This window comes from Lissotriton vulgaris, chromosome 2_1, assembly GCF_964263255.1.
Source record: "Lissotriton vulgaris chromosome 2_1, aLisVul1.2, whole genome shotgun sequence".
In the NCBI taxonomy this organism is placed as follows: domain Eukaryota; kingdom Metazoa; phylum Chordata; class Amphibia; order Caudata; family Salamandridae; genus Lissotriton; species Lissotriton vulgaris.
The window spans coordinates 2,103,250,961-2,103,277,507 of NC_141687.1; the positions used below are offsets into that span (position 1 = coordinate 2,103,250,961).

Here is a 26,547-nt window from a genome sequence, read left to right on the forward strand (position 1 = left end):
TTTGAGCAAATAGCCAGTCTTCCTTGTGCAAAGAAGCAAAGGCTTGACTGTGATTACAGCAGTGGTCGAAGTGGGAAAATAAAAGTAGGGGAACTGTGGGTGGAGAATCAGGGGGCGGGAAAAACCGAAGATTGGATCAGTGGGCGGAGTCAGGGGTGTGGCTAGAAATAGCAAAACATACCAATTTTTAGAACGTCTAGCATTTCACTGACCAGTTACAGCTTATAACGTTATTTAATTAAAAGAATGGATATGTTTATTTGAGCTTTAATTCAGGAAAAAGCAAACACTCATAGGGAATACAGGTTTATGTAAAGCATGTGAAATATAAGCAGGAACAACATGTTACCTTTTACTCTCATTGTTCAGAAATCCAGGATTATTTTTTGTCTCAAACATTGAGGTCATAAATGCAGGGCTCCTCCTATACACATGTGTTAAGCAGGGCTCAGAAGAGAAAGGGAATCTTCAGAAGAATCTAGACTCACGGAAACCCACTATGGCTCCTTCAAATTCATGTCAGCCAGCTAGCTGCTCAATCATAATATAGCAAAAAGAACAACTGGTGGGCACAATGCAGAACAATATCATACATTCACCCCAGCGCAGAGTTCTGGGCCTAAATCCATTGTTTCTTTGCTCACCATGCCATCCAGTTTGGACCCAGCCATATGCAAATCAGTCTTTATCCTGCACCCAATGAGAACAGTCCAGCCCGAACTGCCAGGCCTGGTGCTCCCTGGACTGGAACCAAGCATCCTAGGACCGGTTTCGGGCTTTTAGCCCTCATCAGCCAGGATAGCTTGATTCCAGTGGCATGGAGAGCACAAGACTTATGTCTGAGCATACCTGTCCCACTCGGGTGACAAATGCAAAAAGAACAATTGATGGACAGAATGCAGAACAATGTCATACATTCACCCCAGTTCAGAGATCTGGGCTTAAATCCATTGTTTTTGCTCACCATGCCATGCCAGTTTGGACCCAGCCATATGCAAATCAGTCTTGATCCTGCGCCCAATGTGAAAGGTCCAGCCAGAACTGCCAGGCCGTATGTATTCAAGTGTCCTTTCATTCGGGAAGTGTACACAAAGCAGAACCCACTGAACTATGCACATAACATATTGCTCTTTGATATGCATGGTACATCTTCTTTGCAGCAGGCATATCACCCCACTGCACTACCTTAGATGAGTAAAACAGCCACTATTTGGGAAAAATAAGGAGGACCCCACACAGAGTTATACAGGACCGTGGGGAAAACCAGAATTAAAAGTTAACAAAGTCCCAAGTCGTTGGACAAAAGGGATTGCGTCCTATTTTAGTGTTGGTGATATGGGTGCAATATTATAAAATAATTTATGTCAAAAATGGGCATATCGTGAACTCCGCGGGAAAGGCAAAAACACAATATTATGTAATTAGTTGTCCATACACAGTAGTTACGCACTATAGTATCTGGGATGATTACGGGTAATGACAGTTTCTATACAGTTACTTAAAACATTTTCCACAAAAATAACGAATCTAATTAAGACTTATCACCACAACTGTTTGGTAACATTATTAAATTTTAATACACTTTATCAATACACAATTTATGTTAAAAACATCATTTAAAACATTTTGTCGTAGACATGTTAATCATAATAGTTTTTTATAAAATACATGTAAAAGAAAAGAATCAAAGGTCGACGCGGCGTTTCGGCTTTCTTATGTACACCTTCCTCAGGACTGATTCTAGACAATTAAAAACACATTTTTTTTGCTTAAGAGTCTTTAACTTTGTATTCCATTGTATTTTGTTTTGACACCTGATTTTCTCTTCTTATGACTATCAAATAAAATTCTTTTGAACTTAAAAACACAAAGTTACCAAACAATATTGATTGGATACAATCTTTTGCATCTGTATGTTAACACATTTCATTTACCCGATTTAGTTAATCTGCTGTTTTACATCTTGGTACACAAAAATTAGCAATTTTGTGTACCAAGATGTAAAACAGCAGATTAACTAAATCGGGTAAATGAAATGTGTTAACATACAGATGCAAAAGATTGTATCCAATCAATATTGTTTGCATACAGATGCAAAAGGTTGTATCCAATCAATATTGTTTGGTAACTTTGTGTTTTTAATTGTCTAGAATCAGTCCTGAGGAAGGTGTACATAAGAAAGCCGAAACGCCGCGTCGACCTTTGATTCTTTTCTTTTACATGTATTTTATAAAAAACTATTATGATTAACATGTCTACGACAAAATATTTTAAATGATGTTTTTAACATAAATTGTGTATTGATAAAGTGTAATTAAATTTAATAATGTTACCAAACAGTTGTGGTGATAAGTCTTAATTAAATTCGTAATTTTTGTGGAAAATGTTTTAAGTAACTGTATAGAAACTGTCATTACCCATAATCATCCCAGATACTATAGTGCGTAACTACTGTGTATGGACAACTAATTACATAATATTGTGTTTTTGCCTTTCCCGCGGAATTCACGATATGCCCATTTTTGACATAAATTATTTTATAATATTGCACCCATATCACCAACACTAAAATAGGACGCAATCCCTTTTGTCCAACGACTTGGGACTTTGTTAACTTTTAAAACAGCCACTAGACAAACTATGCTCCCATCTCTCTCCAGCAGGTACATTGATCACCAAAGTTATCTTGGCACTTGTATTGTTGACCGAAACCTGCTGAATATACAAAGATTTTTGCAGTGTTTTTAAAACTCCTGCACTTGTACAAAACCGGTCCCCCCAAACTAAACTGGCCTCCTACCCTTCCAGTCGCCCTGGGAAACGCCTGCTCCTGCCCTTTCACTGCTCCTGTCCAGTCAGTACTCCTACTCGATCAACACTCCTGCTTCGTCAATTCTCCTGGCCCGTCACTTCTACTGGCCTGTCACTTCTACTGGCCCGTCACTTCTCCTGCCCCGTTCACCGCTCCTGCCCCGTTCACCGCTCCTGCCCCGTTCACCGCTCCTGCCCTGTTCACCGCTCCTGCCCCGTTCACCGCTCCTGCCCCGTTCACCGCTCCTGCCCCGTTCACCGCTCCTGCCCCGTTCACCGCTCCTGCCCCGTTCACCGCTCATGCCCCGTTCACCGCTCATGCCCGGTTACTGCTCTAGCTCATGCCCTGTCACCTCTCCTGCCCCGTCACCTCCCCTGCCCCGTCACCTCCCCGGCCCCATCAGTGCTCCTGTCCTGTTCACTGCTCCTGTCCTGTTCACTGCTCCTGTCCTGTTCACTGCTCCTGTCCTGTTCACTGCTCCTGTCCTGTTCACTGCTCCTGTCCTGTTCACCGCTCCTGCCCCGTTCACCGCTCCGGTCCTTTAACCGCTCACGCCTGGTTACTGCTCTAGCTCATGCCCCGTCACCTCTCCTGCCCCGTCATCTATCATGCCCAGTCTCCTCTCCTGCCCCATCAGTGCTCCTGCCCCGTTCACTGCTCCTGCCCCGTTCACTGCTCCTGCCCTTTCACCGCTCATGTCCTTTCACCGCTCATGTCCTTTCACCGCTCATGTCCTTTCACCGCTCATGTCCTTTCACCGCTCATGTCCTTTCACCGCTCACGCCCGGTTACTGCTCTAGCTCATGCTGCGTCACCTCCCCTGCCCAGTCGCCTCTCCTGCCCTGTTGCCTCTCCTTCCACGTCTCCTCTCCTGCCCTGTCGCCTATCCTGCCCCATCACTGCTCATGCCCTGTTCACTGCTCCTGCCCCGTTCACTGCTCCAGCCCCGTTCACTGCTCCTGTCCTTTCACCTCTCCTGTCCTTTCACCTCTCCTGTCCTTTCACCTCTCCTGTCCTTTCACTACTCACGCCCGGTTACTTCTCTAGCTCATGCCCGTCAACTCTCCTGCCCCGTCACCTCTCCTGCCCCGTCACCTCTCCTTCCACGTCTCCTCTCCTGTCCCGTCACTGCTCCTGCCCCGTTCACTGCTCCTGCCCCGTTCACTGCTCCTGCCCCGTTCACTGCTCCTGCCCCGTTCACTGCTCCTGCCCCGTTCACTGCTCCTGCCCCGTTCACTGCTCCTGTCCCGTTCACTGCTCCTGTCCCGTTCTCTGCTCCTGTCCTTTCAACGCTCACGCCCGGTTACTGCTCTAGCTCATGCCCCGTCACCTCTCCTGCCCTGTCATCTATCATGCCCAGTCACCTCTCCTGCCATGTCACCTCTCCTGCCATGTCACCTCTCCTGCCCCGCCACCTCTCCTGCCCCGCCACCTCTCCTGCCCCGCCACCTCTCCTGCCCCGCCACCTCTCCTGCCCCGCCACCTCTCCTGCCCCGTCACTTCTCCTGCCCCGTCACTTCTCCTGCCCCGTCACTTCTCCTGCCTCGTCACTTCTCCTGTCCGGTCACCTCTCCTGCCCCAGTACCTCTCCTTTCCTGTTGCCTCTTCTGTCCGGTCACTGTGGTCACTGCTCCTGGCCAGTTCACTTCACTCCGTGTATAACATTGACAAAGGTGTCAAGTTGCCCACAGTACTCTGCTTGGGGAAAGCTCCTCTCTAATCACCAACTCTGATCTCATGGTCACTTCATATGCTAAAGGCAGAGGGGGCCGCATTGTCATTCGAAAGGGGATAATCAGCCTCAATCGGAATGACAATGGGCCTGCCCTCAGGTCTGTGAGAGCTCAGGGGGGGGGGGGGGGGGGGGGGGCGGGGGCTGCTGCAGCCTCTGGAGTGCAAAAGAGAAGTGCGAGCAGCCCCTGGAAGCGGAATGAAAAAAGTTATCGTTTTAAAGTTGGACTATTCTTGCCGTCCCGGGACGCTTTTTTGAAAGCAAGAAGTAGGGGAACGGACTGAACAATTTTTTTAGAAGTAAGGGCACGCCGTGCCCTTCAGTCCCTGCCCACTTCTACCACTGGATTACAGGGACCTCCTTAAACTTGAACTACTATTGGTATCCAGGTGCTTTTATTAAAGCCAGGCCTGCTGGAAATTATGAGGATTGAGCCTGACGCGTTTAGACATCAGCTTTTACTCTTACTCTCCACATGCTCTGCATGACAGTTAGAAAGAAAATAGAAAGTAAATCCAGCGTTGTAGGCTACCTCCAGAATTGTCAAAAATTAGGGGCATATTGGCCCATCCGAACGCACCCTTGGCCCATCCAGATATAAATTCCCAGGCAATAAGAGGCACAACATTCAACCTAATGCTGCTTTGATGATACAGATTGAGATAAAGTACAGAAAGTCTCGGGAAAGAAAAGTGAAACTTCAATGAAACAGGGTCGGGAGGGTGGCTGAACTTCGGACAAGTAAATTCAAATTTAACAGAGATTATAGGTTACGCATGTGCTATTTCAGAGGCTGTAACTCTCGTCCTCTCTATGCCATCGCTACTGCCAATAGTTGGTTTGGTGGAGCTGCGCTTTTGAAGCAACAGCCTTCTAGGAAGTGACAGCCTTCTAGGAATCCACACCTACTAGACATCTTTAGACATCCCAACTCCCACCGCCCCTCAACAAATCCCGGTCTCCTGACATACATTCCTCAGAGCTCCTCACACCCCAGCCTCCCCTACAGGCGCTGCGCACTTAGAATAAGACATTACCTCATACGCCGGTAGACCGAATAATTCCACAGGAGAGACGGCCATGGCTCCTGGCCTCCCACGAGACCTAGTCCTGACCCCGGGACCCACCCACTGACATACCCAACAGTTCAGCACGGTAAAAGACACAAGCCCGAAGGAGATGTCAGGCAAACGACGGCACCCGAAGTCCCCACGAATCCCAGCCCGCCTCCTTCTCTAGACGCACCTCCTGACTGGCTACACTTTGGCTTCGGCCCCGCCTCTTGTCCATCCTTTACCTATCGAGTGCCCCCGCCCTTTCAAACTCCACCAGCGGCTTAGTTTCTGTTCTGACTGCAGCGAACACTTCACTTCCTACGTTTACATACATAAACATCATACAGTTTCAATGCACAATAAGTGTTTTACTCACACTCAGCTGTGTTCGAGTTGCGATCACATTTAGATGCGAGTAACCCCTTCTGTGGGTTGGGCATGTATGAAAAAGATACCTAACGTGGCTGCCGATGTGGCCATAAAGATATTCACTTCACGCTCTAGTCTTTAGGGAGCGGCAGGTTGCCTTGGGAAAGGAATTTAAACCACGACAGGACGAGAAACTTAATTCTTATTAAGTAGTTTCCTGGGCAGGCGTGTTAAACTAGTTTATGTTACGCAGTAGAAGAACACATTAAGCCACTAACGGTTAGGAAACTTCCACTTTCCTTATAGCTAAAGCCCCACTGAATTATGGACATTGCGTGACATTACATAACACACCTCACATAAATGACCATACTCTCCTCAAGTTCGAAAGCATTTAATTAAATAGCTTTAGAAAAAGAATGTAGAAAAGAACATATTTTTAATAAATCAATAGGCAAATAGTGGTATGATGTGATGGATAAGCTAGGTGTTTCGGATGGAGGCAAACCGGGACCCCCACAATCAATCAATCAATCATTTGTAAAGCGCACTACATACCCGCGGGGGTCTCAAGGCGCGGGGGAGGGGGGCGCTACTGAACGTACAGCCAGGTCTTGAGCATCCTCCTGAAGGTCAGCAGGTCTTGGGTCTGTCGTAGGCTCAGTGGGAGGGAGTTCCATGTCTTGGCGGCGAGGTGGGAGAAGGATCTTCCACCAGTGGTTGTTATTCGGATGCGCGGGACGGTGACGAGTGAGAGATCGGCGGAGCATAGCTGGCGGTTGGGGAAGTAGAAGGAGAGCCGTCTGTTGATGCGCGGGGACACACTGTTCTTTTGTGTAACCAGGTGTAATGATGTCCTTTGTCCCCACAATGATGACAGAGAGGCATAGAGTGCAGGAACAGGTTTGCTTTATTAAAGATTAGAATTGCTATCACTAAAGAGCGCCGAGCGTCTACATGGGGCAAGCTCCGGTCGCTTAATGAATCGGGCGTTGCTTCGCGCGCATTCTCATGCCGAGCTGCGCATGCGTGAGTGTCCCGCTCTGGCTCCGGCGCACCGCGTCATCACGCTGGCGCGTCCGAAGCTAGAGCGCAACACTACATATCTCCCTTTTTTCCACAAACAAGACATCTTCCAAGTCCCAACTTCAACAGTCATTAACTTCATAGTCTTTGAATCGAGAGGGCCGGATCACAGCCCTCCCTGCACGGGTGCGTCTTACCGGAGTGGACTCTGCCCTGGTTCTTTCACCCGCAGGACTCCTTGCTCTCCTCGGTGTTTCAGCTTCCTTGTCATTTGCAGCTGTTTTGTTAACGGCCGCCCTTCCTCCTGCATTGACTTCCTCATGCCTTTCATTTTCTATTTGGACTTGTCCTTCCTCCTGGCTCTCCCCCCCTGCAGCCATCTCTTCTACCTCGTCGGCTTGACTCAGGTCCTCAGTCTCTTCTTCCTTGCTGGCGGGCCACTGCATGATCCGGTTGATTTTCGCCATGCGGTCTTGGGACCACACCCTGCCATCACTGAGTAACGCCGCTTTTCCTCGCACTTCTTCCACCTGCAGGGGTTTGCTGTATTTGCTTTCGCCTTTTCTTTTGAGCATTGCAAGTCTGACTCTGACCCACTCCCCTTTTTCCAAATCAGTGGTCCTGGTGTTGTGCCTCCTGTTGAAGTGCTCAGTATACGCTCTTTGTGCTCTTTCCAGGTTGTGCTGTACTACAACGGGCGACCACTTGCTCATTACTGTTTTTTGTCTCCATACCACATTGTCCTTGGTAAAGGGGAGTCTGCCCCTCAAGATCGGGAAGGGGCTCTATCCTAGCCCTGTCGGAGTGATCCTATAGGCCCACAACATGCTCTGAATTTCTGTTTCCCAATCTTTACCTTGCATTATTGCGGCTTGTATGGACCCATCAGGACACGGTTAAACCGTTCCACTTGTCCATTGCACGCGGGATGGTATACTGCTGTGTGCTTATACTTGATTCCATTTCTCGCCATGTACTTTGTCCATTTCTCCGAAGTGAACTGGGGCCCATTATCGCTTAAGATAGTTCTGGGTATTCCTTCACGGAGAAACACTGACGTGAGAAATTTCAGCACGGTGTCGGAGTCCATGACTTCCTGCGCATCTACCTCCAGCCATTTTGAATATTTGTCTACAATGACACACAGGTATTTAGCCACTCCTCTGGCGTCAAGCACAGGGCCTAATATGTCCACCGCTATGTCTTCCCATGGATTTTGAGGTTGCTCAAACGTGCCCAAGGCTGGCCTTAACGGTCTCAAGATCTTGTCGGCTCCCTGGCACTGGACACATTCTCTCACTTGTCGCTCTATCTGGTTATCCATTCCCGGCCACCAGTACATTTGCTTCACCCGCATCTTCGTCTTCACAATGCCAAGGTGCCCTTCATGGAGTTGATTCAGCAGCAGTGGGACCAATGTCGCTGGTGGGACTACCTTGTCACCTTGGTACATGAAGATCCCCGAGTCACTCACTGATAACTCTTCACGCACTTCATAGTATTTCCTCAAAGTCTCTTTGAGATGTTTTTTTTCTGGCCATCCGGTGACCAAAAATTGTTTGACCTCCTTTATCTCGCTGTCTTCCTCATAGGCCTGGGCCCATTCTTGCCTGCTGATATTTTTTTCAGAGTCGCCCATTTCAGCTACCATCTTGTCTGTGCCCGGTGAGACTACCGGCGCGTCCTCCATGGCTGAGGCCCGGCTCAAATAGTCTGCTACCTTATTGCATGTCCCTGGTAGGTACTCAACATCATAGGTGTAGTCTAACAGTTTGAGTGTCATTTTTGCAATGCGAGGCGTCGCTGTATCATGTCCGCTGGAGGTCAGCACTTTGACCAGTGGTTTGTGGTCCGTTTGCAGTTTGAAGCGGGTGCCCCATAGAAACTGTCTGAATTTACCCATGGCCCATGTGACCGCAAGCATTTCTTTCTCTATAACGCTATATTTCTGTTCAGTGGATGAAAGTGCTCGGGAGGCGAAGCTAAGTGTTTCCACCGTGTTATCGTCTCTCTCCTGTGCTAGCACAGCTCCCAAACCTCTTTCACTGGCGTCTGTTGTTAGGATCGTGTGACCCAACGGGCCGTATCCATGCAAAGGTACCACCTGGCTTATGTTGTGTTTCAGCTCATCAAATTCTCCTTGGGCTTCCGCGTCCCATTTGAATGTCGACTTGTCTCTGATCAGTTGTCGGAGCTTATGAGTCTTGGTGGCAAAATGTCTGACGAATTTGCTATAATACTCCGCCATTCCCAAAAATGACCTCACCTCCTCTTTGTTGGTCGGAGCTCTGGCATCACAGATGGCTCTCACGTTCTGCCTTTTGGGTACGATACCTTGACTCCCTATCTCGTGTCCCAGATAGGTGACAGCAGACATGCCCAGTTTACACTTGCTCCACTCGGCTGTAAGGCCCCTCTCCTGGAGCACTGTTAAGACTTTGGTCAGTTTCTCATCATGGTCCTTTCGGCTTGTACCCATAATCACAATGTCGTCCTGAAAGTACTGGACGCCTTGAGTGTCTTTGAACAGGCGGTGCATTAGCTTTTGGAAGACTGCAGCCGCAGATGCCAATCCGAATGGCATTCGGCGAAATTGAAAACACCCGAAGGGTGTGATGAAGAAGGTGAGCCTTCTGCTCGCAGGGTGCAAGTCAATTTGATGGTACGCGGAGGTGAGGTCGATAGTGGAAACCATGACACTCCTCTCGTTTTCGCCAACATTTCCTCAATTCTTGGCAATGAAAACTTTTCAACTATCAGGCATTTGTTAAGTTCGCGCAGGTCCACACATAGGCGTACCTTGCCATTCGGTTTCCTGACCACCACTAAGGGGGCCAACCATTCCGAGCTGTCGATGGGTTCAATTATCCCTTGCTCCTCCAGTCTTCTTAGTTCCTGTTGGACAGCATCCTTTACAGTGATGGGAATGCTCCTGACTTTGTGGGACACCGGGCGAGCACCTTCCTTGAGCAGGATCCTGTGTACAAACTTGTCTAGTTTCCCAACCGTGCCTCCAAACACTTTGGGGAAGGATTGCTTCAGCTTCTCTAGATATGTTCCACAACTGTCTTCCGTCAGCAGTATTTGTTCTTTGCCTCCTGGGTCTAATTTTATCCCCAGGTCACCCTGGTCTCTCCACCCCAGTACCGAGGGTCCTCGTTCTGCTACATACAGTTTGCATAGTGCTGACCTTCCTCTGAATTCAAATTTCAGGGTGGGGAACCCCACCATGGGGATCGCGTTGCTGGTGTACGATATCGGTCGTATGTTAGGTGGGTTTAACTGCGGTCCATGGGTGGGCACAAAGTCTTCCTCCCACACCGATCTCCTGCACAATGGAGTACGGTGACCCCGAGTCTATCGCTATGTGAACTTTCACCCCTCCAATCAACATGTCTGAACGGGGTTTGTCCGAACGTTTACTTGTTACATCCAACACTTGTTCCTCAACACATAAGACTATGTCATCGTCTTCCAGGTCATCTTCCGTTTGGTCTTCAGACTGATGCTGCTCAATGCACTTCAGCATGGATTTCTTTCCCTTCTTGCGGCATACCTTCTCGTAATGGCCAACCAGCCCACAGAACGAGCACCTGGCGCAAAATGCTGGACACCGCTTATCCTGTGCCGTGTGTGCTGTGCTCCCGCACCGGTAGCATGAGAACCTGTTGTCCGTGGACTGTTTCCCAGCTGAACTTGGTTTCCCTGTCCACCTTGATTCGTGCTTCCCCTCTCCTGTGGGTCTCCTTTACCTGGCTGAAGATTGAGCTTCGTCTATTTTGTTGACCATCTGCTTCTGGGGGTTCTCTTTTTTCGCCGCTTCAGCACAACGTTTGGAAAGTTCAGCCTTTTTTACCATTGCAATCACGTCCTTTAGGGAAGCTTCACCTTGAGACCATAACTTGTCCTGGACAGACTTGTTTGTGGTGTGCATGACTATCTGGTCCTTGATGTACTCATCCTGGAGCTGGCCATATTTACACGTGATGGCTAGTCGCCTCAGCGCTGCTACATAGTCATCTATGGACTCGCCTTCTTCCTGCTTCCTTTGCTGGAAGTTGTACCTGTCAATAGATACACACACCGCTGGGCGATAGTGGTTGTCTAAGTCTTCCAAGGTGTGTTTGAAGACGTCGTCGTCCGCAGCTTGCCTTGTCGCTGGTACTATGTTCGCAAATACCCTTACGCCTTCCGGTCCTAGGTTGTGCAGCAGTAATCTTTTCTTCCTAGCGCTCCTAGCGCTAGGAAATGGTTCCCCGTTTTCATCTTCCAATGCCTCCACATAATTTTTGAAGTATTCCCTCCAGTCCTCCCACTTCATCAGGGGTCCTCCTGGTGTGGGTAGGAAGGGAACAGGTGCGGTGAGGGCCGTCATCTGGTTGCTCATCTTGGGCACCCTTTCTGGTCCTTCACTGCGGCTCCCGGGGCTGCCTGGCGTGCTGAGTTTTTCCTCTCGGTCTGGGTTGTCCCCTTGGCTTTTGGGGCTGCCGGGTGCACCAGTACTCCCACCACGTGAGCTGCTAGGGGGGCTTCCCTTGTTGTCCCCCGTGTCACTATCTCCTTTCTCTGCCAGGATCTCAGCTGTGTGCACCCTCCACTCTTCGGTTGGCTTGGGGACGTGGCTTCAGGCCCTGGGCCACGTGGTTCCTAGGCTATCAAGGCTTTGCGCTGCTGCCGCGCTGTCTTGTGAATAGCGTTTTTTTTGCGCCCCTGTGTACTCTCTGTAGGGAGTTCCCCGCAACGATTTCTGACCTTCCTCGCTACTGGAGCAGCTGTGTCGTCGTGTCGATCGTTGATAACCAGGGTGGGGTTGGTGGGGGATATCCCACTCCTCGTCGCCACTGTAATGATGTCCTTTGTCCCCACAATGATGACAGAGAGGCATAGAGTGCAGGAACAGGTTTGCTTTATTAAAGATTAGAATTGCTATCACTAAAGAGCGCCGAGCGTCTAACTGGGGCAAGCTCCGGTCGCTTAATGAATCGGCCGTTGCTTCGCGCGCATTCTCATGCCGAGCTGCGCATGCACGAGTGTCCCGCTCTGGCTCCGGTGCACCGCGTCATCACCCTGGCGCGTCCGAAGATAGAGCGCAACACTACACCAGGCGCTTAACAAATGGTTTATTATTATTATTATGTAGGCTGGGCCGGTCTTGTCGAGTGCCTTGTGTGTGTGGGTGAGGAGCTTGAAGGATATCCTCTTGTTTGGTAACGGGAAGCCAGTGCAGGTTTCTCAGGTGGGGGTTGATGTGGCCGTGGCATGGTACGTCGAGGATCAGTCGTGCCGAGGCATTTTGGATACGTTGTAGTCGTTTGTTGAGCTTGGTGGGGGCTCCCGCATTGAGGGCGTTTCCATAGTCGCGTCTGCTTCTGACGAGGGCCTGGGTGAGTGTCTTTCTTGTATCTGTCGGGATTCATCTGTGGATCATGCAGAGGGTTTTGAAGCAGGAGGAGGACACAGCGTTAACTTGCTTGGTCATTGAGAGCGTTGAGTCGAGGATGATTCTCAGGTTGCATGCGTGGTCGGTGGGTGTCGGGGCTGCCCCCAGTGCCATCGACCACCACGCTAAGACCATACCTAACCACTGTTTATTCCGCCCTCCCCCACTTCGCAGTTCGCACCATGTCTGAGCCAACATAATTGACTGCTAATTCGCCTCTCTGGTGACTACCCAGCCAATGCCTTTTTTTAAAAGACCACTTCACTGCGCCGCATCTCAACAACACGCTAGATCCTGTTGACCACCTTTAAACCCATTCACTTTGCGGTACCTTATCCTTGCCGTACGCTGCCCATTCTTTCCGCCCTTCTAGTGCAATCCTACAAGCATGACATCCCAGTACCGCATGACACTGCCACTTCATGCACCGGTCGTGTGTTGTCAATTGCTCAATCATGCTCCTTGTGTCTTAGTTTCACAACTGAACCTTACTCGTGGTAATGTCACTGATAAGTCACTGAACCTTGACCAGAATGGTCCATGCCTAGCCAATTATCTAAAAAAACAGTTTTTTATTCTTTTTCCCATTCAATTCTCCTTTGTGTTAGAACTGTTTATGTTTAATGTTATGTATGTATGAAAGGAAACTCTATGATCTCAAGAGAGACATGTTTTATATTACTGTCCTGAAGATGATGCCATATATCTGAGTTTGAGCATTGAAACGTCGACACTTTTGTACCATATGTCCATTAATATCCTGATTGCATTGCACAATAGTACCTTGATTGAATCAAATCTGTTCACTGAATACTAGGAAACAGACCGCTCTGTCCGCTTTTGCCTGTAAAAATTGCTGTTTTGTCTTGTATTTGGGTCACAGGCTGTGCCCCCTTGACATTACCTTAAATTTTGTGTTATCATTTATATTTGTAAAATAAAACTCTGTCCGGCTGGACAAAGAACATACTGGCTATTTAGCGTATGTTAATTCTAAACGTTCATTTTCAATGTTCTAGGGACCACTGTCTTTAGTAACAATCGACCAACAGGTGTCGTCCCAGGCTGAAGGGTTGGAGCGGAGGATGAGAACCTCCGTCTTGTCGGATTTCAGCTTCAGACGGCTGGTCTTCATCCAGTCGACGACGGCCTTCATTCCTTCGTGGAGGTTGGCTTTGGCGGTTATGGGGTCCTTGGTGAGGGAGAGGATCAGCTGAGTGTCGTCGGCGTAGGAGATTATGTTGAGGTCATGCTGTCAGGCTACATGTGCGAGCGGTGCCATGTAAATGTTGAACAGTGTCGGGCTGAGGGAGGATCCCTGGGGTACGCTGCAGATTATTTCAGAGGCTTTGGAACGGAATGGGGGAGGCGGACGCTCTGGGTTCTGCTGGAGAGGAAGGAGGTGGTCCAATCCAGAGCCTTGTCTTGGATCCCTGAGGCGTGGAGGCGTGCGCGTAGTGTGCTGTGGCAGACGGTGTCGAAGGCAGCAGAGAGGTCTAGGAGGTCTAGGAGGTCTAGGAGGATGAGTGCTGCGGTCTCGCCGCATGGTCCTGATGTCATTGGTGGTGGCGATGAGGGCAGTCTCGGTGCTGTGATTGCTGTGGAACCCTGACCGGGAAGGATCCAGGATTCTGTTTTCTTTGAGGTATCATCTGTTGATGGTTTTTTCGATGACCTTGGCCGGGAAGGGAAGCAGAGGGATGGACTGGAAGTTCTTGAGGTATCTTGGGTCTGGCTCAGGTTTTTGAGTAGGGGGTTGATCTCAGAGTGTTTCCAGATCTCTGGGAAGGTTGCGGTCTTGAGGGAGAGATTTATGATGTTGGGCAGGTGGGGTGCGATGGAGCTGCTTGCTCTGTTGAAGATATGGTGCAGGAATCGGTCTGACGGAGAGCCGGAGTGGATTGTGCGCATGGTCTTGATGGTGTCATCGATGCTGGTCCAGGCTAGCAGGGGGTTGTGGTCGATGGTGTGCGAAGGGTCTGTTGTGTTGCTGTCTGTTGGGGCTGTCTGGGTGTTGAAGGTGTCGTGGATGTCTGCTATCTTGCAATGGAAGAGGTGGCGAGGGAGTCGCACCGGGCTTGCGACGGCGGGATGTTGTTGGTGTTGGAGAGTTCCTTCACAATGTTGAAGAGCTCCTTGCTATTGTGTGCGTTGTTGTCGAGGCGGTCTTTGAAGGATGTCCTCTTGGCCGCCCTGATGAGGTGGTGGTGGTGGTGGTGGTTGCGGATGGCGTCCTTGTGTGCTGCGTGGCTGTCCGGAGTTTGTTCACTGTGCCATTTCTTCTCTAGTTTCCGGCAGGTTTGCTTGCAGGCTAGGAGTTCTGGGGTGAACCAGCTGGCCCTCTTGCTGGTGTCTCTGTGGGGGAGTTTCTTCAGCAGAGCTAGGGTGTTGGCGCAGTCCTCAATCCAGCGTCTGAAGCAGTGGGTAGCATCGTCGGTGTTGGAGGGTTTGGTGGGTGGGCTGAGAGCTAGGTTTGCGTGTAGTTGGTCTTCGGTGATTTTGCTCCAGCAGCGGCTGGGGGATCTGTTGGGTACGGTGTTGTGAGGTGGGCTTCTGGAAGGCAAAGTGGATGCAGCGGTGGTCGGTCCAGAGGAGTTTGGTGGTGTGGCTGACGGAGACGTGCGGGCTTGAGGAGAAGACGGGGATGAGTGTGAGGCTGGCGGAGTGGGTGGGCGTTGTGACGAGTTGCTTCAGTCCGAGGTTGGCGAGGTTATCGATCAGGGTTGTGGAGTTGCTGTCGTTGTTGTCGTCAAGGTGAAAGTTCAGGTCGCCAAGGAGGATGTAGTCGGTGGAGGTCATGACGTACGTGCTGATCAAGTCGGTGATGGAGTCGCTGAACTGGGGGTGGGGCCCGGGGGGGTCATACACGAGGGTGCCTCTGAGGGTGGAGTTAGGGTCTGTGTGGATCTGGAAATGCATGTGTTCGGCAGTGCTGAGGGCGTCGTCGGTGCTAGTCGAGACCCTGATGCTGTTCTTGTGGACGATGGCGATTCCTCCTCTGACTCCGTTGGTGCAGTCTCTGCGGTTGATCTCGTAGCCGTCTGGAATGGCTTTGGCGATGTCGGGTGCGGAGGAGTCATTAAACCAGGTCTCTGTCAGGAAGGCGACGTCCGGGGATGTTGTGTCAAGCAGGTCCCAGAGCTCGACGGCATGCTTGCGTGCGGAGCGGGTGTTCAGTAGTATGCATCGGAGGTGGTTGGGGTCTTTCTTGGCGGGTGGTTCGTCGGCTCTGAGGCTGGTGTAGCTGCAGTTCCGGCAGGTGAAGGGGCTGTGTGTGCGTTTCGGGACGGCCATGAAGCAGGTGTGGCTCCGTCCGGAGTTGAGAGTGTGCAGAGTGCTGGCGTCGTAGTGGCAGCGGTCGTCGTGGCGAGGGCCAGGGGTTATGGCGCTGGGCGCGATCCAGGTGCGGACGGGCGCAGACGGGCTTGCATTAGGCGCGCCTTTGGCGCGCCAGCGGCCGGCATATATGGGAAGTTGGGAGGGAGGAGCAACTGGGAGGCGAGAGGAGGGGGCAGCAAATGGGCAGTGGGCCGTCAGGGGGGCGGGGCCGCAGGGGAGGCAGCGGCGAGGGCGGTGAGGGACAACTAAGGTAACAAAAGGAAAAAGGGGCACACAATCAAGGGAAAAACGAGTGGCACAGAAGGCAAAAGGGCACAAAAACGTGTGGAACAGAAGGCAAAAGGGGCATATAAATGAGGGAAAAACGAGTGGCACAGAGGGCGAAAGGCACACAAAGCGAGTGGAACAGAGGGCAGCAGGGCACAAAAAACGAGTGGCACAGAGGCAAAATATAGAACACAGATATACAGGGGCAGCTAAGAACAGAAGGCAGAAAGGGCAGAGAGGCACGGGGGCAGTGGGGGGAACAGAAGGCAAAACCGGGCCAAGACCCGGGGGCAGCGAGGGGAACAGAAGGGAAATCGTGCAGAGACACGGGGGCAGCGAGGGGTACAAAATGAAAGACCAGGCAGAGAGAGCACGGGGACAGCAAGGGGAACAGAGGGAAGAAAAAGGGGCATGGACCACGTACAGGCACCGGGAGAAGACAGACAACAGCAGTCACAGACACAACAATGAAATACAGGCAATACAGTAAAAGCAATAAAATGGAGGATGAACAAACCTACCTACGGCCTACCACTGGCAACCAGGGATGAGGCGCAGGTGGTAGCCTGCGGGTGGTGGAGGGCCTCGAACTTCCTCAGCAGCGGCAGCTGGGGCAGGGAGACACAGGCGGTGCTGTGCGGAGGGGGAGTGACCTACTTGGTGGGGCACTGGGGGGCTGGACCTTCTGTAGTGGGTACCACACAGTCGGTCCTATCTGGGTGTTAGAATATTTCATTGTCAGGCCGATCTCCTAGATGGGAATGTGGGATTGGCGAACAGGTCAATAAGGGCAAATACAGATTATTGGAAAACTCTTCCTCTCCCAGTGACAGGCAGAGTTTTTGTGCTGCTTAAGATAGTGGCGCTGACTAGATTATTCTACTTTTTCATGGTCCTATCATTATGGTTTCCAAGAGAGTTGTTCTGGGAGCTGGACTCCCTGGTCACCGTGTTTATATGGGATGCAGGAGAGTGGCCCTGTCCACACTGCAGCGCCCGGTGACAGTTGGCAGGTAGACAGAGCCTAGGTTGAGAACTGGGACCGTTCCTTGCAGAACTTCATAGACTATCATGGGTGTTATGAGGACAGGGTGCCCTACAGAGGAAGACGCTGTGAAATTCCAGGTGATGTGCCGGTGTTGGATTCGCTGTCTCGAGAAGACATGTCGGTGAATCCCATACTTGCCTGACCTGCCCATCACTCTGCTCACAACGTTACCCCAAGTTAGAAAGTAGGGGGACTGACGGAGTGGGCCGCTGCAGGGGCGACAAAATAGGCTACATATTCCGCGCTGAGGAGCTCCTCCCGTTTGAGGACTTTACAGAGGAGTTTGACCTCCTGCAGGGCCACTTTCTACTCCACAGAGCAGTGAAGATGATAAGTACTGGAAAACAGGTTTATCTGAACTACGACCGCATAAAATCTGCCTGTACATAACATTATCATCAGTAATCTACAAAGCGGTAACATGCCTTTATAAAGCGATACGGGAGGATGTGCTCAATACCCTAGAATCTCTACGCACCAGATGAGAAGAAGACCTGGGGGTTCCTATACCTGAGGCAGACTGGTTAGGAATCTTGGAAAGAGTACCAAAGGTATCCAGGAATGCCAGATTTAAAGTGATTATGTGTATGTTTTCCACAGGGCGTACCTCACTCCAGGACGAGGACATACCTCACTCCAGAATGCATTAATAAATACTTTAATATGAATGATGCTGCATGTCCAAGATGTGGGAAGATAGGGGTGGAAATCATGCATATGATGTGGCACTGTCCTTCACTGCAGAATTACTGGGAAGAAATAACAACAATGATCGCTGAGGTTATAGTGAGGAGGTTCCCTGTTCCCCTGGACATTGCTTGTTGAGCTGGTTCCCCCACACTTCCAGAATGAAGGTCACTAGTTGATTTCAAGACTTAGCATTCATGCTGGTGAAAATGGAAATAACCAGACATTGAAAGTCCCCTTGGGCCCACGAGTAATTGTATGACCTAAAGAGATGAGGAGGTGGGCTGGTTATGAGTGAGGAGTCCTATTGAGGGACGCCAGGAGAGGAATTGGCTCGATAGACGCAGCCGAGCTTGGGAGGCACTAGTAGACTGCTTAACGGACCCAGAACCCCGAGTCACAGACACCATCACTGAGGGCTCCTCTGCCCCCACCTCCCTATAGAATTGAAAGCAAATGAATTGGCTGATCCCCGATACTGTGCATTCTATTACCTCAACCATACGGCAAAGTGTAGGGAATTCCCCGTTCAATCTACAACAACCGTGGTGATTTTTCTTGATAGAACCAATTTAAGCGAAGTACATAATAGATTGGGGCACAACTTATAGAAGGGGCGGTTTAACAGGTTAGGTAGTATTAAGACTGATGTTATATTGAGTAAGATGCTGTTGAAATACCCACAACGGGACATCAGATGCCTGCCCTGTATTTTGTACTGTGTCAATGATGTAAAACTCAATATCATTTGCTTAAAAAAAATATGAAGGGTTGTACCACTTGTTTTTAAAGGAGCACATTCTTAATACTTGATTTCCAGAGCTGCGCCAACACCTCGTTGATACCAAGCTTACTGACTCTAGGAAGCTTTCTAGGAGGCTGGTCTCAGGGTCAGAACCAGAGTGTCCAGTAAGGTACCTGGGGGTGACCCCAAGAAGGTTGGTATAGGTTACTCCCAACAGAGAGAGGGGGAGGTCGAGAGAAACCTAGATAGGTCCCAGAGTCAGGGAGAAGGAAAGGGCTCCCATGTCGCTTCTGAGAAGAGTGAGGTTGAAGTGGACAGTGGCCCGGGGCGCCCCATATCTAACCCTGCTGCATTGATTTTTCTCAATAGGACACAATCAGGGATACTCTGTCTAAAGAAACCACCCACTGGTGGGAATCCTACAGGGGTGACCAATGTGTCTGTGATAGAAATACCCCAGGGTTTTGTGGCAGGAGCCCCGGGGGCACCTCGAAACCTTGCTTGTGGCGGCCGAGCACTGGCAACCTGAGCTTCCTCCTTCCCCTCACCGTCTGCTTGGCAGCGACCTAACGAGCATGACTTCAACTGCCTGTGTGTACTTGCACCATTACAGCCACCCGCCGGCCATAACCATTACCCTCCCTATCAGCCTTCATTGCCGCACCTCCACCAACCGCGGCATGCTAATACCCCGGCACTCTTCCATTTTTGAACAGCTACCCCCGTATTTCTATACGCAGTGACCTACCACTATGAACCACAAAGCAGCAATAAGATATGCAACCGGAGGTCCTTCCCATATAGCCTTCTATACACCGATCCTCCACCCCCCTCCTCGACCCTCATGTGTGTAGTTGCCCCATGGCGGGCCATTTGGCTTTTTTGATACTCGCAACACCCTAATACCCCGGTTTTCTCTCTCTTTTTCCTTCTGCACGTTCATTCCTTGGTGCAGTCTACATACACTCCACCATGGTCCGTGTGGCCTCCCCCACAGTCAATGACTAGGGGACTGAGCACAGCAGCACTCACTCTGCCCCGCCCACCTTCCAATCCACGACATGGCCGTACTCCTCCTTTCAATACTACACCCCTACTGACTACCACTTCCTCCATACCATAGGTGGTTCACCCTCGCCAGTGTTGCAGGAGATTCGGACAGCCAGGCTGGGGACAACCCAACATTCCCTTATAGGTGAGTTTGGTCCCTTCTCCACATACCCCCCTTTACCACTACCTCTCCTTTGAGACAGATTGGCCAGGGGACACTGTTGTGGCGGTAGGGCTCTATCGTCCCTCACAGGATGATCCGATATATACCCTAGTACATGACAACAACATGTACCTGTCTCAGGATGTACACGATTAACCAGTATATAGCATGCATGTTTTTAATCTTATCCACAGGTTGGCCGGTCATCTTTGACACTGGGTCACATATGATGGTTTTATCATTGCAATTACCCTTCCCACATCAGTGTGTTGTGTCACAGGCTCCTGCCCATTGTGAGACAGTGTTTCCTTACCCTTGTTGTGTATCTCTCTTTTTTTCCCTCCAGTTTTTTTTGCTAGAAGGAAACTATTACCCACACCCACACCTCCTTGTTCTCTGGATTAAACACAAACTCATATCACAGGGACGGTACTTCCTGGGACACCCTCTTGACTGTCCCCCCCTACTTTAGAGTAGATTAGGTTCTCCCCACCCGGTTCTGATGAAATGCTGCTCATTCTTTTGGAGAATCAAGGCATGAAATAAGTTGACCTATTGACCACTTTCACATGTCACCCCACACATTGAGCTGCAGCATGTTTAATTCTCCTCGCCAGCCACGACTCTCCTTGTCAATTTTAATCATAGCATCAGTATCCAGCGAATAAAGTATCTTCAGACATTCATAGCTATTTTTAGACTCACTTTCACTCCCACTCTACTCATTACACATCCTCTCCAACACCCCATCTTCTAGGGCCTTTCGGCAAACAACAAAGAAGACCTCCAGCAAAGAGCCCCCCTGTGGGGCCTGTTGGGCATTGCAGCACCGGCTCAACGAGGAGCTGCCCTATGATTAAGTATGACACCTCTCGGGTGTGTGAGGGCCCTTGCTCCTTATTGGAGCTATCCCCTTCCTACCTTCCTTCTCCTACCTGGAATGCTCCTGACTTTGTGGGACACCGGGCGAGCACCTTCCTTGAGCAGGATCCTGTGTACAAACTTGTCTAGTTTCCCAACCATGCCTCCAAACACTTTGGGGAAGGATTGCTTCAGCTTCTCTAGATATGTTCCACAACTGTCTTCCGTCAGCAGTATTTGTTCTTTGCCTCCTGGGTCTAATTTTATCCCCAGGTCACCCTGGTCTCTCCACCCCAGTACCGAGGGTCCTCGTTCTGCTACATACAGTTTGCATAGTGCTGACCTTCCTCTGAATTCAAATTTCAGGGTGGGGAACCCCACCATGGGGATCGCGTTGCTGGTGTACGATATCGGTCGTATGTTAGGTGGGTTTAACTGCGGTCCATGGGTGGGCACAAAGTCTTCCTCCCACACCGATCTCCTGCACAATGGAGTACGGTGACCACGAGTCTATCGCTATGTGAACTTTCACCCCTCCAATCAACATGTCTGAACGGGGTTTGTCCGAACGTTTACTTGTTACATCCAACACTTGTTCCTCAACACATAAGACTATGTCATCGTCTTCCAGGTCATCTTCCGTTTGGTCTTCAGACTGATGCTGCTCAATGCACTTCAGCATGGATTTCTTTCCCTTCTTGCGGCATACCTTCTCGTAATGGCCAACCAGCCCACAGAACGAGCACCTGGCGCAAAATGCTGGACACCGCTTATCCTGTGCCGTGTGTGCTGTGCTCCCGCACCGGTAGCATGAGAACCTGTTGTCCGTGGACTGTTTCCCAGCTGAACTTGGTTTCCCTGTCCACCTTGATTCGTGCTTCCCCTCTCCTGTGGGTTTCCTTTACCTGGCTGAAGATTGAGCTTCGTCTATTTTGTTGACCATCTGCTTCTGGGGGTTCTCTTTTTTCGCCGCTTCAGCACAACGTTTGGAAAGTTCAGCCTTTTTTACCATTGCAATCACGTCCTTTAGGGAAGCTTCACCTTGAGACCATAACTTGTCCTGGACAGACTTGTTTGTGGTGTGCATGACTATCTGGTCCTTGATGTACTCATCCTGGAGCTGGCCATATTTACACGTGATGGCTAGTCGCCTCAGCGCTGCTACATAGTCATCTATGGACTCGCCTTCTTCCTGCTTCCTTTGCTGGAAGTTGTACCTGTCAATAGATACACACACCGCTGGGCGATAGTGGTTGTCTAAGTCTTCCAAGGTGTGTTTGAAGACGTTGTCGTCCGCAGCTTGCCTTGTCGCTGGTACTATGTTCGCAAATACCCTTACGCCTTCCGGTCCTAGGTTGTGCAGCAGTAATCTTTTCTTCCTAGCGCTCCTAGCGCTAGGAAATGGTTCCCCGTTTTCATCTTCCAATGCCTCCACATAATTTTTGAAGTATTCCCTCCAGTCCTCCCACTTCATCAGGGGTCCTCCTGGTGTGGGTAGGAAGGGAACAGGTGCGGTGAGGGCCGTCATCTGGTTGCTCATCTTGGGCACCCTTTCTGGTCCTTCACTGCGGCTCCCGGGGCTGCCTGGCGTGCTGAGTTTTTCCTCTCGGTCTGGGTTGTCCCCTTGGCTTTTGGGGCTGCCGGGTGCACCAGTACTCCCACCACGTGAGCTGCTAGGGGGGCTTCCCTTGTTGTCCCCCGTGTCACTATCTCCTTTCTCTGCCAGGATCTCAGCTGTGTGCACCCTCCACTCTTCGGTTGGCTTGGGGACGTGGCTTCAGGCCCTGGGCCACGTGGTTCCTAGGCTATCAAGGCTTTGCGCTGCTGCCGCGCTGTCTTGTGAATAGCGTTTTTTTTGCGCCCCTGTGTACTCTCTGTAGGGAGTTCCCCGCAACGATTTCTGACCTTCCTCGCTACTGGAGCAGCTGTGTCGTCGTGTCGATCGTTGATAACCAGGGTGGGGTTGGTGGGGGATATCCCACTCCTCGTCGCCACTGTAATGATGTCCTTTGTCCCCACAATGATGACAGAGAGGCATAGAGTGCAGGAACAGGTTTGCTTTATTAAAGATTAGAATTGCTATCACTAAAGAGCGCCGAGCGTCTAACTGGGGCAAGCTCCGGTCGCTTAATGAATCGGCCGTTGCTTCGCGCGCATTCTCATGCCGAGCTGCGCATGCACGAGTGTCCCGCTCTGGCTCCGGTGCACCGCGTCATCACCCTGGCGCGTCCGAAGATAGAGCGCAACACTACACCAGGCGCTTAACAAATGGTTTATTATTATTATTATGTAGGCTGGGCCGGTCTTGTCGAGTGCCTTGTGTGTGTGGGTGAGGAGCTTGAAGGATATCCTCTTGTTTGGTAACGGGAAGCCAGTGCAGGTTTCTCAGGTGGGGGTTGATGTGGCCGTGGCATGGTACGTCGAGGATCAGTCGTGCCGAGGCATTTTGGATACGTTGTAGTCGTTTGTTGAGCTTGGTGGGGGCTCCCGCATTGAGGGCGTTTCCATAGTCGCGTCTGCTTCTGACGAGGGCCTGGGTGAGTGTCTTTCTTGTATCTGTCGGGATTCATCTGTGGATCATGCAGAGGGTTTTGAAGCAGGAGGAGGACACAGCGTTAACTTGCTTGGTCATTGAGAGCGTTGAGTCGAGGATGATTCTCAGGTTGCATGCGTGGTCGGTGGGTGTCGGGGCTGCCCCCAGTGCCATCGACCACCACGCTAAGACCATACCTAACCACTGTTTATTCCGCCCTCCCCCACTTCGCAGTTCGCACCATGTCTGAGCCAACATAATTGACTGCTAATTCGCCTCTCTGGTGACTACCCAGCCAATGCCTTTTTTTAAAAGACCACTTCACTGCGCCGCATCTCAACAACACGCTAGATCCTGTTGACCACCTGTAAACCCATTCACTTTGCGGTACCTTATCCTTGCCGTACGCTGCCCATTCTTTCCGCCCTTCTAGTGCAATCCTACAAGCATGACATCCCAGTACCGCATGACACTGCCACTTCATGCACCGGTCGTGTGTTGTCAATTGCTCAATCATGCTCCTTGTGTCTTAGTTTCACAACTGAACCTTACTCGTGGTAATGTCACTGATAAGTCACTGAACCTTGACCAGAATGGTCCATGCCTAGCCAATTATCTAAAAAAACAGTTTTTATTCTTTTTCCCATTCAATTCTCCTTTGTGTTAGAACTGTTTATGTTTAATGTTATGTATGTATGAAAGGAAACTATGATCTCAAGAGAGACATGTTTTATATTACTGTCCTGAAGATGATGCCATATATCTGAGTTTGAGCATTGAAACGTCGACACTTTTGTACCATATGTCCATTAATATCCTGATTGCATTGCACAATAGTACCTTGATTGAATCAAATCTGTTCACTGAATACTAGGAAACAGACCGCTCTGTCCGCTTTTGCCTGTAAAAATTGCTGTTTTGTCTTGTATTTGGGTCACAGGCTGTGCCCCCTTGACATTACCTTAAATTTTGTGTTATCATTTATATTTGTAAAATAAAACTCTGTCCGGCTGGACAAAGAACATACTGGCTATTTAGCGTATGTTAATTCTAAACGTTCATTTTCAATGTTCTAGGGACCACTGTCTTTAGTAACAATCGACCAACAGGTGTCGTCCCAGGCTGAAGGGTTGGAGCGGAGGATGAGAACCTCCGTCTTGTCGGATTTCAGCTTCAGACGGCTGGTCTTCATCCAGTCGACGACGGCCTTCATTCCTTCGTGGAGGTTGGCTTTGGCGGTTATGGGGTCCTTGGTGAGGGAGAGGATCAGCTGAGTGTCGTCGGCGTAGGAGATTATGTTGAGGTCATGCTGTCAGGCTACGTGTGCGAGCGGTGCCATGTAAATGTTGAACAGTGTCGGGCTGAGGGAGGATCCCTGGGGTACGCTGCAGATTATTTCGGAGGCTTTGGAACGGAATGGGGGAGGCGGACGCTCTGGGTTCTGCTGGAGAGGAAGGAGGTGGTCCAATCCAGAGCCTTGTCTTGGATCCCTGAGGCGTGGAGGCGTGCGCGTAGTGTGCTGTGGCAGACGGTGTCGAAGGCAGCAGAGAGGTCTAGGAGGTCTAGGAGGTCTAGGAGGATGAGTGCTGCGGTCTCGCCGCATGGTCCTGATGTCATTGGTGGTGGCGATGAGGGCAGTCTCGGTGCTGTGATTGCTGTGGAACCCTGACCGGGAAGGATCCAGGATTCTGTTTTCTTTGAGGTATCATCTGTTGATGGTTTTTTCGATGACCTTGGCCGGGAAGGGAAGCAGAGGGATGGACTGGAAGTTCTTGAGGTATCTTGGGTCTGGCTCAGGTTTTTGAGTAGGGGGTTGATCTCAGAGTGTTTCCAGATCTCTGGGAAGGTTGCGGTCTTGAGGGAGAGATTTATGATGTTGGGCAGGTGGGGTGCGATGGAGCTGCTTGCTCTGTTGAAGATATGGTGCAGGAATCGGTCTGACGGAGAGCCGGAGTGGATTGTGCGCATGGTCTTGATGGTGTCATCGATGCTGGTCCAGGCTAGCAGGGGGTTGTGGTCGATGGTGTGCGAAGGGTCTGTTGTGTTGCTGTCTGTTGGGGCTGTCTGGGTGTTGAAGGTGTCGTGGATGTCTGCTATCTTGCGGTGGAAGAGGTGGCGAGGGAGTCGCACCGGGCTTGCGACGGCGGGATGTTGTTGGTGTTGGAGAGTTCCTTCACAATGTTGAAGAGCTCCTTGCTATTGTGTGCGTTGTTGTCGAGGCGGTCTTTGAAGGATGTCCTCTTGGCCGCCCTGATGAGGTGGTGGTGGTGGTGGTGGTGGTTGCGGATGGCGTCCTTGTGTGCTGCGTGGCTGTCCGGAGTTTGTTCACTGTGCCATTTCTTCTCTAGTTTCCGGCAGGTTTGCTTGCAGGCTAGGAGTTCTGGGGTGAACCAGCTGGCCCTCTTGCTGGTGTCTCTGTGGGGGAGTTTCTTCAGCAGAGCTAGGGTGTTGGCGCAGTCCTCAATCCAGCGTCTGAAGCAGTGGGTAGCATCGTCGGTGTTGGAGGGTTTGGTGGGTGGGCTGAGAGCTAGGTTTGCGTGTAGTTGGTCTTCGGTGATTTTGCTCCAGCAGCGGCTGGGGGATCTGTTGGGTACGGTGTTGTGAGGTGGGCTTCTGGAAGGCAAAGTGGATGCAGCGGTGGTCGGTCCAGAGGAGTTTGGTGGTGTGGCTGACGGAGACGTGCGGGCTTGAGGAGAAGACGGGGATGAGTGTGAGGCTGGCGGAGTGGGTGGGCGTTGTGACGAGTTGCTTCAGTCCGAGGTTGGCGAGGTTATCGATCAGGGTTGTGGAGTTGCTGTCGTTGTTGTCGTCAAGGTGAAAGTTCAGGTCGCCAAGGAGGATGTAGTCGGTGGAGGTCATGACGTACGTGCTGATCAAGTCGGTGATGGAGTCGCTGAACTGGGGGTGGGGCCCGGGGGGGTCATACACGAGGGTGCCTCTGAGGGTGGAGTTAGGGTCTGTGTGGATCTGGAAATGCATGTGTTCGGCAGTGCTGAGGGCGTCGTCGGTGCTAGTCGAGACCCTGATGCTGTTCTTGTGGATGATGGCGATTCCTCCTCTGACTCCGTTGGTGCAGTCTCTGCGGTTGATCTCGTAGCCGTCTGGAATGGCTTTGGCGATGTCGGGTGCGGAGGAGTCATTAAACCAGGTCTCTGTCAGGAAGGCGACGTCCGGGGATGTTGTGTCAAGCAGGTCCCAGAGCTCGACGGCATGCTTGCGTGCGGAGCGGGTGTTCAGTAGTATGCATCGGAGGTGGTTGGGGTCTTTCTTGGCGGGTGGTTCGTCGGCTCTGAGGCTGGTGTAGCTGCAGTTCCGGCAGGTGAAGGGGCTGTGTGTGCGTTTCGGGACGGCCATGAAGCAGGTGTGGCTCCGTCCGGAGTTGAGAGTGTGCAGAGTGCTGGCGTCGTAGTGGCAGCGGTC

At 50.8% G+C, this 26,547-nt stretch overlaps 1 protein-coding gene across 2 annotated transcripts in view; it reads right to left on the minus strand.

Moving 5' to 3' along the window:
- Positions 1-5,804, minus strand: part of NEDD4 (NEDD4 E3 ubiquitin protein ligase) — a 1,992,497-nt gene extending 1,986,693 nt beyond the window's left edge. Inside the window, exon 1 of one of the 2 annotated variants that reach the window (XM_086958341.1) lies at positions 5,582-5,804. In XM_086958341.1, coding sequence (XP_086814467.1) covers positions 5,582-5,626 — 45 coding nt within the window. In that variant the 5' untranslated portion in view covers positions 5,627-5,804. The remainder of the gene's footprint in view (positions 1-5,581) is intronic. The other variant, XM_086958342.1, reaches the window with a different exon arrangement.
- Between the last annotated feature and the right edge of the window lie 20,743 nt (positions 5,805-26,547).